Source organism: Myotis lucifugus, unplaced genomic scaffold (genome assembly GCF_000147115.1).
Source record: "Myotis lucifugus unplaced genomic scaffold, Myoluc2.0 scaffold_48, whole genome shotgun sequence".
NCBI lineage: Eukaryota > Metazoa > Chordata > Mammalia > Chiroptera > Vespertilionidae > Myotis > Myotis lucifugus.
The window spans coordinates 6,485,271-6,499,441 of record NW_005871096.1 but is presented as its reverse complement, the minus strand read 5'-3'; the positions used below and the strand labels follow the sequence as shown (position 1 = coordinate 6,499,441).

General features: G+C 44.7%; 1 protein-coding gene across 5 annotated transcripts in view; it reads right to left on the bottom strand.

Moving 5' to 3' along the window:
• Positions 1-14,171, bottom strand: part of RELL1 (RELT like 1) — a 75,773-nt gene that overhangs the window by 13,367 nt on the left and 48,235 nt on the right. For all 5 annotated transcript variants that reach the window (XR_002829200.1, XM_006088518.3, XM_023753660.1 and 2 more), the window contains 3 exons: positions 13,455-13,512; positions 9,498-9,734; positions 6,582-6,720 (listed from right to left, as the gene is read on the bottom strand). Coding sequence is in view for 4 of the 5 variants with exons in the window: in XM_006088518.3 (XP_006088580.1) it covers positions 6,585-6,720; positions 9,498-9,734; positions 13,455-13,512 (431 nt within the window). In the remaining variant the exon portion in view is untranslated. The remainder of the gene's footprint in view (positions 1-6,581; positions 6,721-9,497; positions 9,735-13,454; positions 13,513-14,171) is intronic.

The following is a 14,171-nucleotide window of genomic DNA, read 5'->3' as shown; positions in this document are numbered from 1 at the left end:
TTGTGTGTGTCTCAAGATGGGTCAAGTAATCATTACCTTAGACTAGTGATTTTCAACCTTTTTCATCTCGTGGAATACATAAACTTAATTAGAAAAATTCTGCAGCACACCAAAAAATATATTTTTGACTGACCTGACAAAAAATAGGTATAATTTTAATTCATTCACAAAAAAATGACTATTGTTGTGTTGGCTGTTGTCATTTTTTTATTTGACAATCTAAGGGAAAATATGTTAGTGTCCCTGTCTATATAGTCAGGTACTGTATGTTTTAAAAATTCTTGTGGCACACCAGGGTGCCACAGCACACCAGTTGAAAATTGCTGCTCTAAACCAATGATCAATCTTAGCATCATAAATTTTGCAGCAATTATATATTGTTCATCTCTTGATGTATCAAAATATGAAGTATATAATCTTGTCCCTGAGGTATTCCAGTCAAAGATATTTATCTTGAATCCAATCAGCACTTTTAGATCAACTTCCATATTATTTAAAGTGCAGAGAATCAGAGAACAGGCTAACATCAACCAGGAAGAAACAGTAGAACAAATCTGTCTATAGAATGTCTATGGTACATCTGACCCAGTCAGCATGTCAGGCTTGACTTATAGGACAGAAGACCAGATGCAATGTACTGCCGGGAGCCGGTCCATCCTTGCTGCTTGACACAGTCGCTGCAGAGAAGAAACATCTGCACAGCACATGTTTCAAGGGACCTGGCGTATATGGCATATTGTTTTAATATGTTTGCTCCCCTTCTTGGCGCTATGTGTTTTAACCAAGGTCACCTCTCCGAGAAAGGTTGTTTCCCCAGGTAGGAATTTTTCCCTGAAGTTAGGGAGGGAATAAAACCCCTTACCTAAATGCCAGGCGGGTAGTTAATCACTTTAACTACGAACAATCACCCTTAAGCTACATAATCTTTACTCCCTGGAATGGAGACAAGAAATGCCCTAACCTTTGGAATAGAAATTGACAGGATTAAAATCAAGTGGTATAAATACAGATGTAATAAGACAACAGAACACAGAACCTAGAGACAGAACCTAGCGAGAGAACATGGCAACAGATCCTAGACAGAACCTGGCGACAGAACATGGCTGGAGAACCTAGACAGAACCTGGCTGAAGAACTTAGAGACAGAACCTGGCTGGAGAACCTAGCGAGAGAACATGGCTACAGAACTTGGCTGGAGAACCTAGCGAGAGAACATGGCAAGAGAACCTGGACAAAACTTGGCTGGAGATCCTGGCTAGAGAACCCAACTATGCTGATCAACTGAATGCTGCCTCCGTGTCATTCCTTCTTCGCCGACTCCGTCCACACCTTTGGGAACCCCTGGACCTGCTGGGGCTGGACCCCAGCACCAAACTTTTCCATTGCCTTGTAACTAATTCTCATTCCACCTCCAGGAAGAGAGGGATGGTTATTTCCAAGGCCCTCTTAACACAAGCAAGACAGTGGCCCAAATCCTAAGGAACTTGCCGAATTTCTATTCTGAGATGTCATAAGAGTCCAGAGCTCTAATGTTTATAAGAAAAAAAAGGGGGGGGGGATTCACAGAACCTACAGCTGATGCTTGAGGAAGCGGTTAATAACTAAGGCACTAAGAATGGGATGAAAAGTATTGATAATAGTGAATATTTAGTAAATACTAATGCTAAGGACTCATTTAAGAACTCTCCACATACATTATGACATTTAAATCCAACAACAAACCCATTTTAAAAATGAAGAGCCTGAGGCTTGGAGAGGTTAATTTGTTTAAAATCATTTGTAGTTAGTAGCAGTTAAAGTTAAATCTAAGCATGGATTAAGAAATGCAAATTGGTTGTTACAAAATAATCATGGGGATGTAAAGTACAGCATAAGGAATATAGTCAATAATGTAATAACTAGGCATGGTGCGGGATTTATTGGGGGGAATCACTAAGTTATATAATATCTGATCACTGGGGTGTACCTGAAACTAATATAATAATGTATGTCAACAGTAATTAAAAATTAAAAAATGATTTAAAATAATAACAAAAATATCTCAGCAAAAATGTCTAAACCTAAGAAGCTTAAAACTCAGCTTTTAATCACTAAAATTTACTTAAATTAGAATATAAGAATTTCAATACGCTTTAAAATAAAGAGATGTCTACTATTATAACTTTTTTGTTAAAAAAAAATACTATCTAAACTTTCAAAATCAATGTTTGCAGTAAGATCCTACCATAAAATGGGAAAAAAGAGTATAAACTTCAAAAATGTGCAATACAGAATGCTTACGACAGTGTCATTTTTTCTATAAAGTCAATTTCAGCACATGCTTATATGTCTAAATATTGTTGTTTTTAAATTCTCACCCAAGGACATGTTTTTATTTTTATTATTTTAAGAAAGGAAGGAAGAGGGAGAGAGAGGGAAACATCAATTGGTTGCCTACTGTACTTGCCCTTACAGGGGATCGAACAGGCAACTTAGGTATGTGCCCTGACGGGGAATCGAACCTGCGATGCTTCGGTGCCACGGGACAACACTCAACCAATGGAGCCACCCGGCCAGGGCACGACAGTGTCACCATTAAGAAGTGGAGACCAGTGATAACGAAGACCAGGCAGGGGCGTCTGCAGCCTGAAAGCAATTCGATTTATGCAACTTCGAAGAACAAAAGCGTATTCTTCTAAGAAGAAATCAAAACACATTTTCTGTGGAAAAAAGAAACCACTCTAACGGCATTGCCAAAATAAACCAGGTAGGGGCAAGTCCGATCTCTGCTGCACAGGCCAAGGAGACCGGGCGGAAAGAATCAACTGATTTTGTTTTTTAAAAAGAGAAGGAAAGAGAGAGAAATCCTGCCCCAGTCTTGATAACGTTGTTTAGAATAATAAGTCTGGTTTCTAGTACCAGCCACCTAATTTAAAAAAAAAAAATAAAGAAACCTAACCAATGAATAGACATATTTTAAATATTTGAATCAATTCTACACTAAAACAGGCATAACAGTAAAATGATTTGGCCAAAAACCCAAATTGAAACAAAAACATTTCTCAGGGAAAAGAAAACCTCTAAACACTGTATTAAATTGCACAAAAAACACGTAATCCTCCTGTCTTATTGTATTAGTCATAGTTTAGAGCACATCTTTCAATTCAGTCCAGAGCCAGAGGTTTGGGCCCAGGAGGAAAAGTTTCAGGATCTTGCCTCTTGGAAAATGAAGTTGTTAAATATGCTAAACACTCTTTCTGGGGATGAGAAATATAAAATCCAGCAAGAAAACTTTCACTGAACACATACATGTTTTTAAAGGTCAGTGAATATTCCCTGCGGTCCATTTAGAGTCCACTCCCTGCTGGGTCCTCAGACACGGTCACTCACCAGGTCCCAGCCCCAGCAGACCCCACCCACAGGACCTGCTGCCCCAGGACCTGCTGAGCCGGGAAGTATAGGCCTCCAGGCCAGGCTTGCCTGGGTTGGACTCTAAACTCCCCAGATGCTTGCTGGGAACTCTTATTCCATGAATCATGAGCATTCATAGTATTCTCTCTACTTCTGAGTTTGTGTGAAAATTTCCATAACAAAATGTTAATTTTAATTTCAAAATGAATTACCAGTGGAGGGCTAGGAAAACGCATTCCCTTCTTGAATCATTCCTGAGCCGATTTGGACGATGCAACACAATATGACTAAGGTCTACTGAGAGCCAACTGCATGCCACTCTGTTGGCACTTGCCTTAGTCAGTAAATGTAATATCCTATTCACATCAAGGGAGCAGAGAACAGGCAGTCAAGTACAGTTTCCTAGTGGGGAAGTGAGGACGTGAGCATCTGTCTTCTGATCAGATTCAATGCTCTCTCACAAAATCCTGTGCATGGTTATGTGCTTTGCAGGGAACATCACATTTAAACCAGTTAAATGAGGCCAGGATGTCAGATGATTAGATCAAATTCCTATAGTCAGGTACATGTGGACTAAGAAAACCAGCTGAGCAATCCTAATTCTTTTAATCTCCCTAAATCTCCAGGTCCTCTCTCCAGGCAGCAGGCCAGGCACCCTGACAAGGCTCTAATCAGGCTGAGCGTGGCACTTCCTGCCTGAAGACCAGCCGTGCCTTTTCCGCATGGTCTGCTCCGTCTCTCCACACACTGTCATTTGCAGACGCACTAAACCCAAGCTCACTTTACAGCTAAGCTGGCTGGGCCTTCCTCACCCAGACTTGCATGGCCAGACGCTTCTCTTCCCGGCCAGACGCTTCTCTTCCCAGCCAGACGTGCCCCCACGACTAATCAGAATGCTTCTCTAATTTACCAGTCACTTAGGATTCCAATCCCAACATCTAAGGTCCCATCTACCGTCTGCTGTCTGTCCAATAAAACTGTCTGCAATGCTGGACATGTTCTGTCTGCACTGCCCAATATGGCACACCCTAATTTTTTTCCAAATAGTTTTTATTGATTTTAGAAAGAGAGGAAGGGAGAGAGAGAAACATCGATGTGAGAGAGAAACTTTTAATTTCTTGCACTAGAAAGCCTATGCCTACAGAATTCAGGAGTGCATTCTCCCAGAGTACTCCCAGGCCATGCCCAACCCCTCGGACCTGGGAGATTATCAAAAGCCACTTCTTCCCGCAACTCAGGAACACCGACCAGAAGTGCAGGAACAAATACTAATCAGCGGCACTGACTGAGATTTCCATGCGCCGGGCCTTGGGCCTCAAGTTATTTCACGGAAATCTCACTGCCACCCTCGGAGCAGGTAACACTATTTCTATTTTCCAGTGAAGAAAGTGAGGCATGAAAAGCCAAAGAACCAAACCCTGGCAGGGTAGCTCAGCAGGTTAGAACGCCAAGGTTATGGGTTGGACACCTGCATGGGACACATACAAGAGACAACCAGTGAGTGAATACATGAACAAGTGGAACAATAAATCAATGTCTCTCTTTCTCTCTCTCTAAAATTATTTTTTAAAAGCCCAAGCAACTTGCCCAGGTCCCGGAGCTGGTGAGTGGCAAATTGGGATCTGAGCCTGGCCGCCTAATCCGGGGCTCAGGTTCCACCTTGCTCTTTCCCAGGGCCTCCAGAGACCCCGGCAGCCCACTGCCCACGCCCGCCCTCCCCTCCCTTTGCCTTCATGTGCAGGCTCTCATCAGAGCTCTGGACCACGATCGCTCCCGAGTCCCTTTTACGTATAATAAGAAACATGAAAAGGATGAATGCTATTCAAGCCAGAACAGAAAGAAAGGAGTAAGATAAAAGCTAAGCCAGTATCAAATTAATAGGGGCTTCTTTTTTTTAAAGCAATAACGTATCTTCCAAAATTAAAACTGCCCAACAAGAAGCGTTTACTTTTGCTTTGAAATTGCTTTGAAATATTTGGTGGAAAGAGTAATATCCCTATTGGGAGTGTTTTAAAATGATGGTACATTGAAGAAAACTGGGTTCCAATTCAATTAATGGAAGAAGCTTCTCTAGCCTTTTACAAACCACGGTTTACCTAGACATGATGACAAGGTTCCATTTCATTTGGTCTGCATGATTTTTTAAAAGAAATTTAATATGCTGCTAATGTTTAAAAACCTGCGGTGATTTCACATTTAAAAAGCCTAGACTTCACTTTTTTTTTGCGTAAGATCTAGCAACATTAAGTGACTTCTGGAAATGCAAACTGATAAATGGCTTATGTGATTTCTGGTTTGCCACAATCCCCACCACTCCACATTGCCTCTTTATCATGTAGGCCAAGCTTCAGGAGGCACCCAAGTTTGTGGCCTCAGGACACACAAGTGATCACATTCAGTCCTCTCCAGTCCGACCAGTTGCAGGAAAGCATTGTCATTTCCCTGCCAAGTCATTCCTATTCTCCCCCACACCTTGGAGAGGCTCCCAGTACCCCACCCCCACCAAGCACCGCCCCAACCCCAATGCCACCAAAACTACACTCACCTACAGGTGGACACACCAATATCTCCCACGGGAGGATATGGACAGGGAGGTGTGGGCTCTGGCCATTGGGCAGCAGCTCCACCGCCTCCTCACCCAGCTTCCCAAAGACGGGCCCAGAGCCCAGCTCTACAGAGGACCTCAGCCCCTCCATGGACCATCCGACAGGGACTGCCTGGTCACCATGGAGCCTCCAGCCACAACAGACCGATGACATCCCAACATTCCATCCAGAACCAGTCAGAAATGGCAACCCTGATTGGCCATCAGTGAGATGGCTGAGATGGGGGAAGATTTGTAAATAAAATGTCCTCGTCTCCATGACTACCAAATGATCATTCTCCATCTCTACCTGTATGTTTTGTATCAGTATAAATGAAAATATAGTGAAAATAGCAAATAAAATAAAATAATAAAGTTAATATTTTTTCCCTTTCCCTACTCCATTTTCAGGAAGCATATCACGGAACCTAGCCCATCCCCTAGGGAATTACGCTTCACCTTCTATAGAGAGGAGTATCTAAATATACTATTGGAATTCTGTAAGGAAAATTTGTCCCTTCTATTTACTTATTTATTGCATTATTTACATCAGTAAAAACACACACACACACACACACACACACACACACACACAACGACAACTCACCTGCTACTCTGTGCCTCTCCGTTCTCTCTTCTGAGGGGTCACAGGCACCTCCCCATTGACGCTCTCAGTCCCACTGACCGACATCAAACTTCTCCGCTCCTTCTGATTGGACTTGTGTTCCACCTTCGTAACTCTAAACCTGAGGGGCAGAAAGGGTATGTTTGCTCTTTCAGGAAACAAGAATGATGAGTAAATCAAAAACCACCCACCTAGAGGATCCCAAATGAACTCAGCCAAAAGTCAGGACAGCAACAGAAGACACCCCAGTCAACAGTAAATTCCCTGTCCCTGCCCAACGTCCCGGTTCATTTTCACTCAGCACATCACAGACAATGCTGGGCACTTCACAGAGCATGGAAAACGCATTACAGACGCGGTACCCAAATATCACTCAGCCTCTGAGTTGTGGTTTCTAACGACCACATGAGCTTTAACATCTGGCTGGAGAAAAACATAACCAGTTTGCAAATTAGACGAATGTAATGACGTAACCAAAATGTTCACTCAGAAACTGCCTTAGTCAAAGATACATTTGTCAGAGGGTCAGCTCTCTCTCTCTCTCTCTACACACACACACACACACACACACACACACACACATAGCCATAGAAGCCCCAACTATGTATTTTATCAGTATCAGTTGGTAGTAGGGTTTTTGTGCCTAGTTTTTGTCTTTTTTCTTTAAAGCAAATTTGGATTAATTTTCATTAAGGATTATGGAAAAAAATTAAAGAAGAGATTTTTCATCAAGATTGAGAAGTTAAAGAAATTTACTCAATTTGACTGTTTTTCCATTTCTAGTCTATTGTCACGAATCCCTAAGGTCTTTCTCATAATAACTTCTCTCTAGTTCTGGCCTTAAGTTCCCTTAAAAGTATCTCAAATAAACTCTTCTTTGTCCAAAATGAGATCACCCACCATCAGGAGGAGAGGCGGAGGAAGTGAAGGAGGACAGGGGAAAGGGTTACCAGAACTCTGTTCTGTCGCACTGTGACACGCTAAGTAACCCACGCTGACGCCCCTAGCATTCTGCATCCCAGAAGGAGACTTGCACTGGGGGCATTTAATTGAATCGGAGTTGAAAATTTCAGCAGATTTTCCTTTAAAGCAAACAACATTCGCTTTATCCAAACAAGCTACAGGTTCTGGTCGCATTCCACACTCATAAACTCCCATGACTCTGCTTCTTAATAAAGCAGCGTGGTCATGGGTTGCACTGTTTTGCTGGAAGTGGCAGACAGCCCAGCAGTCTACCCCTCATTGCTGGTGCAACACATGATGAAATTCAATCGAATTAAACAAACAGTAATAACAGCCAACATTTCTTGGGTGCATTGTAAGTGCCAAAAACTGGCCTAAAACTTCTACATGAATCATCCTATTTCGTCTCACAGCAACCCAATGAGGTGAGTGTTGTTGTCATTCCCAACTTATTAAGGGGGAAATGAGGCACAGAGAGAAGCAAGAGCTTTTAAGTCGTGGTGCCGAGACTCAAACAAGGGAGATACAATGCGTCCAGGCTACGCTTCCCAGTCTGTCAGTAGAGAAAGAAGGATCATAGATGCCCTACTGTCAACTTTGCTCGGTGCCTGCGGGGCCTGGTCCAGCACACACGCTCTTAACCGATGTGGCAGTAGCAGTGCAGTTCCCGCAGGAGACTCAAAACCAAAACCGCAGACACCGAGAAAATGCTCTACACATAGTCAAGCTGTTCATTACTTGAACTGCAAGATCCACATCACATATGAGTCACAAGTAAATGGTACTTTAGGGCTCGGGTGAGGTGAGCGCAAAGAAAACAGTCTCAGGAATGCACATGGAGCCGACGTGTGGACTCCTGGCCCACCGGGAGGTGTGGCCGAGTGACTGAGCTCTAGACAGTGGAATGCGAGTGGAAGGAAATGTGCCATCTCCAGGCCCATCTCACTGACACCTCTTAGGAGCGGTCCTCCGGCACTTCCTCCTCCTGCTAGCGAGCCTGGCAGAGCGCCGACGGAGAAGCTGGGGGCTCTGGGTGACTGCTTGAAGAGACACCCACCCACCTTTCCATCTCCACCAGGAAATAGAAACTTCTATTCTGCAAGTAGTTCGGATTGGGCTTTTTTCCCCCCATCACCATTTATCCCCTCTCGCCCTCTTCCACCTCCACCCTGCAATCACCACACTGTTTCCATGTCCATGGGTTCTCTCTCTTTTTTATTACAGCAAGTGTGTGTGTCAACTTTACGTGACAACTTGACTGGGTAAAACCGTTATTTCTTGGTGTGTCTGGGAGGGTGTTTCCAAACAGATTAGCATTTGCATTTATAGTCTGAGGATCACCCTCCCCAGTGTGGGTGGGCATCGACCAATCCCTTGAGGACTTGAATACAACACAAAGGCAGCGGGAGGCTGAATTTGCTCCTTTTGCTGGAGCTGGGCCAGGTGTCTCTCCTGCCCTCAACATCAGCCTACTGGTCCCCAGGCCTTCAGGCTGGGATCGGGCCTACACCACCGGCTCCCCTGGCCCTCGGGCCTTTGGACTTGGACTGAACTACACCACCAGCTTTCCTGGGTCTCCAGCTCCCAGCCAGCGGCTCAAGGGACTTCTTGGCCTCTATAACTACATGAGCCAATTCCTATACTAAATCTCCACTTATTTCTATTTATATCTATCTTCTTGGTTTTGCTTCTCTGAAGAACCCTAATACAGCAAGTAATTAGTTTTTTAGCTCAATTAATACAGCTGACATCTGATCTTGCAATAGCCGCCTCTTAGGATTCCTCTGCTGTTGGAAAAATATAGAACTCAGACCTGAAAACTCCTAAAAAGTCCAGAGACATGACTTGATCCAGGCTAAGGAGAACAGTTCAGTACAGATCCGCACAGCACAGCAACCACATTACACACACCCGAAGCCTCCACAGGAATCTTACCTGCCCACAGAGAGGACCGTGACCTCCCCTTGGCGCCTCGGGCGGCCTTCTTTGGACTTGTTGATCTGTTTTATGAAGTGCCACCTCTTGTGTCTGCACCGCTGACACACATCTCTCTCGACAGCACCGCCCACTGTGTGCAGATGGTGGCCACAGATGTGCTTCCCTGGCGTGCCACCTGGTGACAAGGGCCCGGGGCTCACAGGAGGGCTCCCAGGAGTGCTGGGGGTCACGGGGCTAAGATGGGAAGGAAAAAAAAAGGTAGAAATGGTTACTTAAAAGAAACACCAGCTAAGGCAGTGGTTCTCAACCTTCTGGCCCTTTAAATACAGTTCCTCATGTTGGGACCCAACCATAAAATTATTTTCGTTGCTCTTCATAACTGTAATGTTGCTACTGTCATGAATCGTAATGTAAATATGATATTCAGGATGGTCTTAGGCGACCCCTGTGAAAGGGTCGTTCGACCACCAAAGGGGTCACGACCCACAGGTTGAGAACCGCTGAGCTAAGGCAATCTCTCCCCCTGCTACATAAGAAGCAGATTTGAATCAAAAGAAAAAAAAATGCCTCTTCCTATTAAACAAATGAGCTTTGTGTACTAGTCTTAGGCAGCAAATTCCTCTTAGGACTATGCAATGACAGCTCATTTTAAATTGCAATAATGTGATTTATCACTTCAAGAATGGAATTAGCCCTAACCAGTTTGGCTCAGTGGATAGAGCATCGGCCTGCGGACTCAAGGGTCCCGGGTTCGATTCCAGTCAAGGGCATGTACCTTGGTTGCAGGCACATCCCCAGTGGGGAGTGTGCAGGAGGCAGCTGATCGATGTTTCTCTCTCATCGATGTTTCTAACTCTCTATCCCTCTCCCTTCCTCTCTGTAAAAAAATCAATAAAATATGTATATATATTTTTAAAAAGAATGGAATTAAACACTGCTTCCAATGATGATGCACTGTTTGTCTTTGAAGTATTAGATTTCATTCTAAACAACTGATCTCCATTCTCATGTGATCATACTAATTTCTCACACAGAGCAAAGTGCCTGCCTAGATTTCTAAGCAATGAGATGCCCTGGAGGATTGATAAACTTAAATTCCAATCCAATTACCTAATGACTTAAGATAGAATATTTGACCCAATTGACTATTGTATCAAAAAAGAAACTTTTATCCCTGGCTAGTGTGGTTTAGTTGATTGAAGCATCATCCCATACACCGAAGGGTCGCAGGTTCAATTCCCAGTTGGGACATATAACTAGGTTGTGGGTCTGGTCCCTGGTTGGGACACACAGGAGAGAGGCAATCGATTTTTCTCTCACATTGATGTTTCTCACTTTTTCTCCCTCCCTTACCCTCTCTCTAAGAAAAAAATTAGAATCCTCTGGAGAAGAAAAAGAAAGCTTTTAGGTCGAGATATCAAAAGTGATGCTCCAAAGAAATGCTGGAGTCTATAACAGTAATAAAAATAGCCAACATATAACCTAAGCATTTGATATATATTCATTTAACTCATCTTTACAGACCTTATGAAGTAGGTATCAATTTCCTCATTAAAAAATGTTGAGACTCAGGAAAGCTTAATAAATTACCCAAGGTCACAGCTGTAAGTGATGGATCTGAGGTCCAAATCTAGGAAGTCTAATTCTAGAAACCATGATCTTAATCATCCCATAGTGCTTCAGAAACAGGGAGATCACCCAAAATATCAAAAAGCAGAGGTATTGCCTAGCTGGTCTGGCTCAGTGGATAGAGCATAGGCCTGTAGACTGAAGGGTCCTGGGTTCGATTCCAGTCAAGGGCACATGCCTGGGTTGCGATCAATGATTCTCTCTCATCATTGATGTTTCTATCTCCCTCTCCCTTCCTCTCTGAAAAAAAACAAACAAACAAACAAACAAAAAAAAAACACAGAAGTATGCAGGCCAGGGATTTGCTCCTTTCAAAAGGCACATGGCAGGGCTCTGGTCCACTAGAAAAGGAGGAATTAAAACAGGACAGGCCAGCCTGACAGGCAATCAGCCCTCTGACCTGGTGGAAGTGGATACAGGTGGGGTGATCCGTCACAGCAGAGCCTGACACCTAAGGCTGTGTCAGAGCCCCAAGGCACCTGGAAACCTAAGGCTGTGTCAGAGCCCCAAGGCACCTGGAAGTCTGCGACTGCACAACCCAGTCTTTATGGCCCTGGGTTGAAAAGATACTCTCAAATATCACAGACGCCAATAGCTTCCTGGTGCTCTTCAGGGATGCTCTTTATATGGTAAAAAAAAAAAAACAACAACAACAACAACAACAACAACCATGCAGCAGCTTTCTGGGGCAAAACAATGTTAAATTAACACCACAGAGTAGAACAGTCTCAGGAATGCACATAAACAGGGGATGCTACTCTGTGCCTCTCCGTTCTCTCTTCTGAGAAGGTTGAATTCAAAAGTTTAACAACATCCATTCACAAACATTTATCAAGTACCCGCTGTGTATAAAGCCCAGTGAAGGCACCATGTGATGCCCACAGATAACAGAGGCGAAGATCCCATGCACTAACTGGGTCCTAACACCAGGCGTCTGTGCTCAGGGCTGGAACTCGGGAGAAATCACAGCTCATGTCTCTGTGAACGACCCCACCAGAGCTTCCTAAGCTGGCCTTCCTGCACCCAGTTACCTCGGAAAAGTGCAAAGCTAACATGGCCAGTTTGACAAGCACGTGTTAAATATTTAAAATATGCTGGATGTGCCCTGCCAGTGTGGCTCAGTTGGTTGGGTGTTACCCCCATGCACCAAAAGGTTATTGGTAAGATTCCCTGTCAGGGCACATGCCCGGGTTGTGGCCTCGATCCCCAGGTAGGGGGCGTTCAGGTGGCAGCTGATTGATGTTTCAATCTCACATCGATGTTTCTCTCTCTCTCTCTCTCTCTCTCTCTCTCTTCTTCTCTCTCTAGAAATCAATTATATATATTGATGCATATATATACATATGCTTTAAAAATATATATATATAGCAAAAAGTAAAATATGCTGGGTGCACCACCCACAGGGTAAGCAGGAAGGTCCAAACTCCTTGCCACGTCACTCAGTCCCAACTTGCCTTCCTGGCCCTTCTCACGACTGTCCGCAGCACGTTCTCTGGCCACCCCAGACTGGACCTTTCCAGATGCATCTCACACGTTCGTGCCCCAAGGCCTTTTCTCCTGGACTTTCTACATGCAGCCCCTGCCTCTTCTCTCTGCTTGTTGCATGCCTGACTCAGATGGCACTTCTTTGAACCTTCCCTGGCCTCTGGCAGGCCCCACAGCGCCCCTAGCACCCCAGGCCCTTAGTTCTACAGCACCTGCCACGGGGGGGTCACACATCTCCATTTTCCCACTACACGAAGTCCTCCGTTGCCAAAGTTCTGGAAGGGCCAGATCCAGCACAGTACCCAGCACACAGCAGGCTCGATAAATGCTCCTGATTGGAGAATGACTAATTATATAGAAATTATACAGAAATACAGTCCTGTAATTAATTAGGGAGGAGTCATGGAAGTCTTTCGTATTCCTTATAATAACCCAATGAAGGGGGTGCAGTGGTCATCTCCATCTTATAGGAGATGGAACTTGACCTCGGAGCGGTCAGGTAACTTCCCCAAGAAGATGCTTAGTAAGTCCTGGAGGTGAGACCCTACCCAGGCCCCCACCCCCACCCCAAGGCTGCCACTTCCCCCATCACCACTCTCTACCACAGCAGTTCTCCCTGGGTGCCTCTGCCTCCAGGGGACACAGACAAGGTCCCCAGACATTCTGGAGGGAGGGGGGCACTGGACACTGGCATCCAGTGAGCGGAGGCCAAGAACCCCAAAGCACCGGACCTTCCTCACAGCAAATAACTATCTAGCCCAATGTCACCAGTGCCAAAGCTGGGAAACCTGCTCTGGCACACACTGAAGAAAATGCCCATAGCTGGGGAGGAGCACTCACCTCTCAGGATCACCGATGCTGTTATCTGCTACCATGGCCTTTAACACGTCCGCATTTGCTAAGGGGGAATAAATGTAAAGAATGAGGATAGCACGAGAAAGAGGAGCAATCACAGAATTATCACATCAGAAAAGCTGTTGGAATAACTCCTGACTGAGCTCATTCAGTTCACAGATAAGGCCCTGGGGCCCCGGAGAAGGGAGGGAACCCCGGGACAGGGCACCACCTGCCAATACCCTTCCCCAGGTGGGAACTGAGGATGAGTGATGGAGAATCGACAGAGGAAGCAGCTCCAACAGAGAGCTGTTCCCTACCCATCACCCAGTCTGACACAGAAGACACTGCCTCCTCCTCTCAAACCGAAGGGAACACAGACATGCTCCACCGCATCCAGCTCACTTTGCTGGGTATGTAAGAACATGTATGTCTTAGGAGACCTGTGTGCTAATGACTTCTATGTGCCTAAATAATAACCTCTGAACCCTGCCATGTCGTTTCAAGCGTATCCCACATAAAATCCCACGCGTAATATAATTTTCCCGGTGGGTCGTTTGGCTTGCCTCTGCATCCTTAACCACACAGGCCAGGTCGCTTAAAACTTTGTGTTGGTCACACCTACAACTTACCTAGCATGGACTAAGTTACATTATACTCCTAATGTTAATTTTTTTCCATTGCTTTTCAGAGAGAATGGAAGGGAGGGAGGGTGGGGGGAGG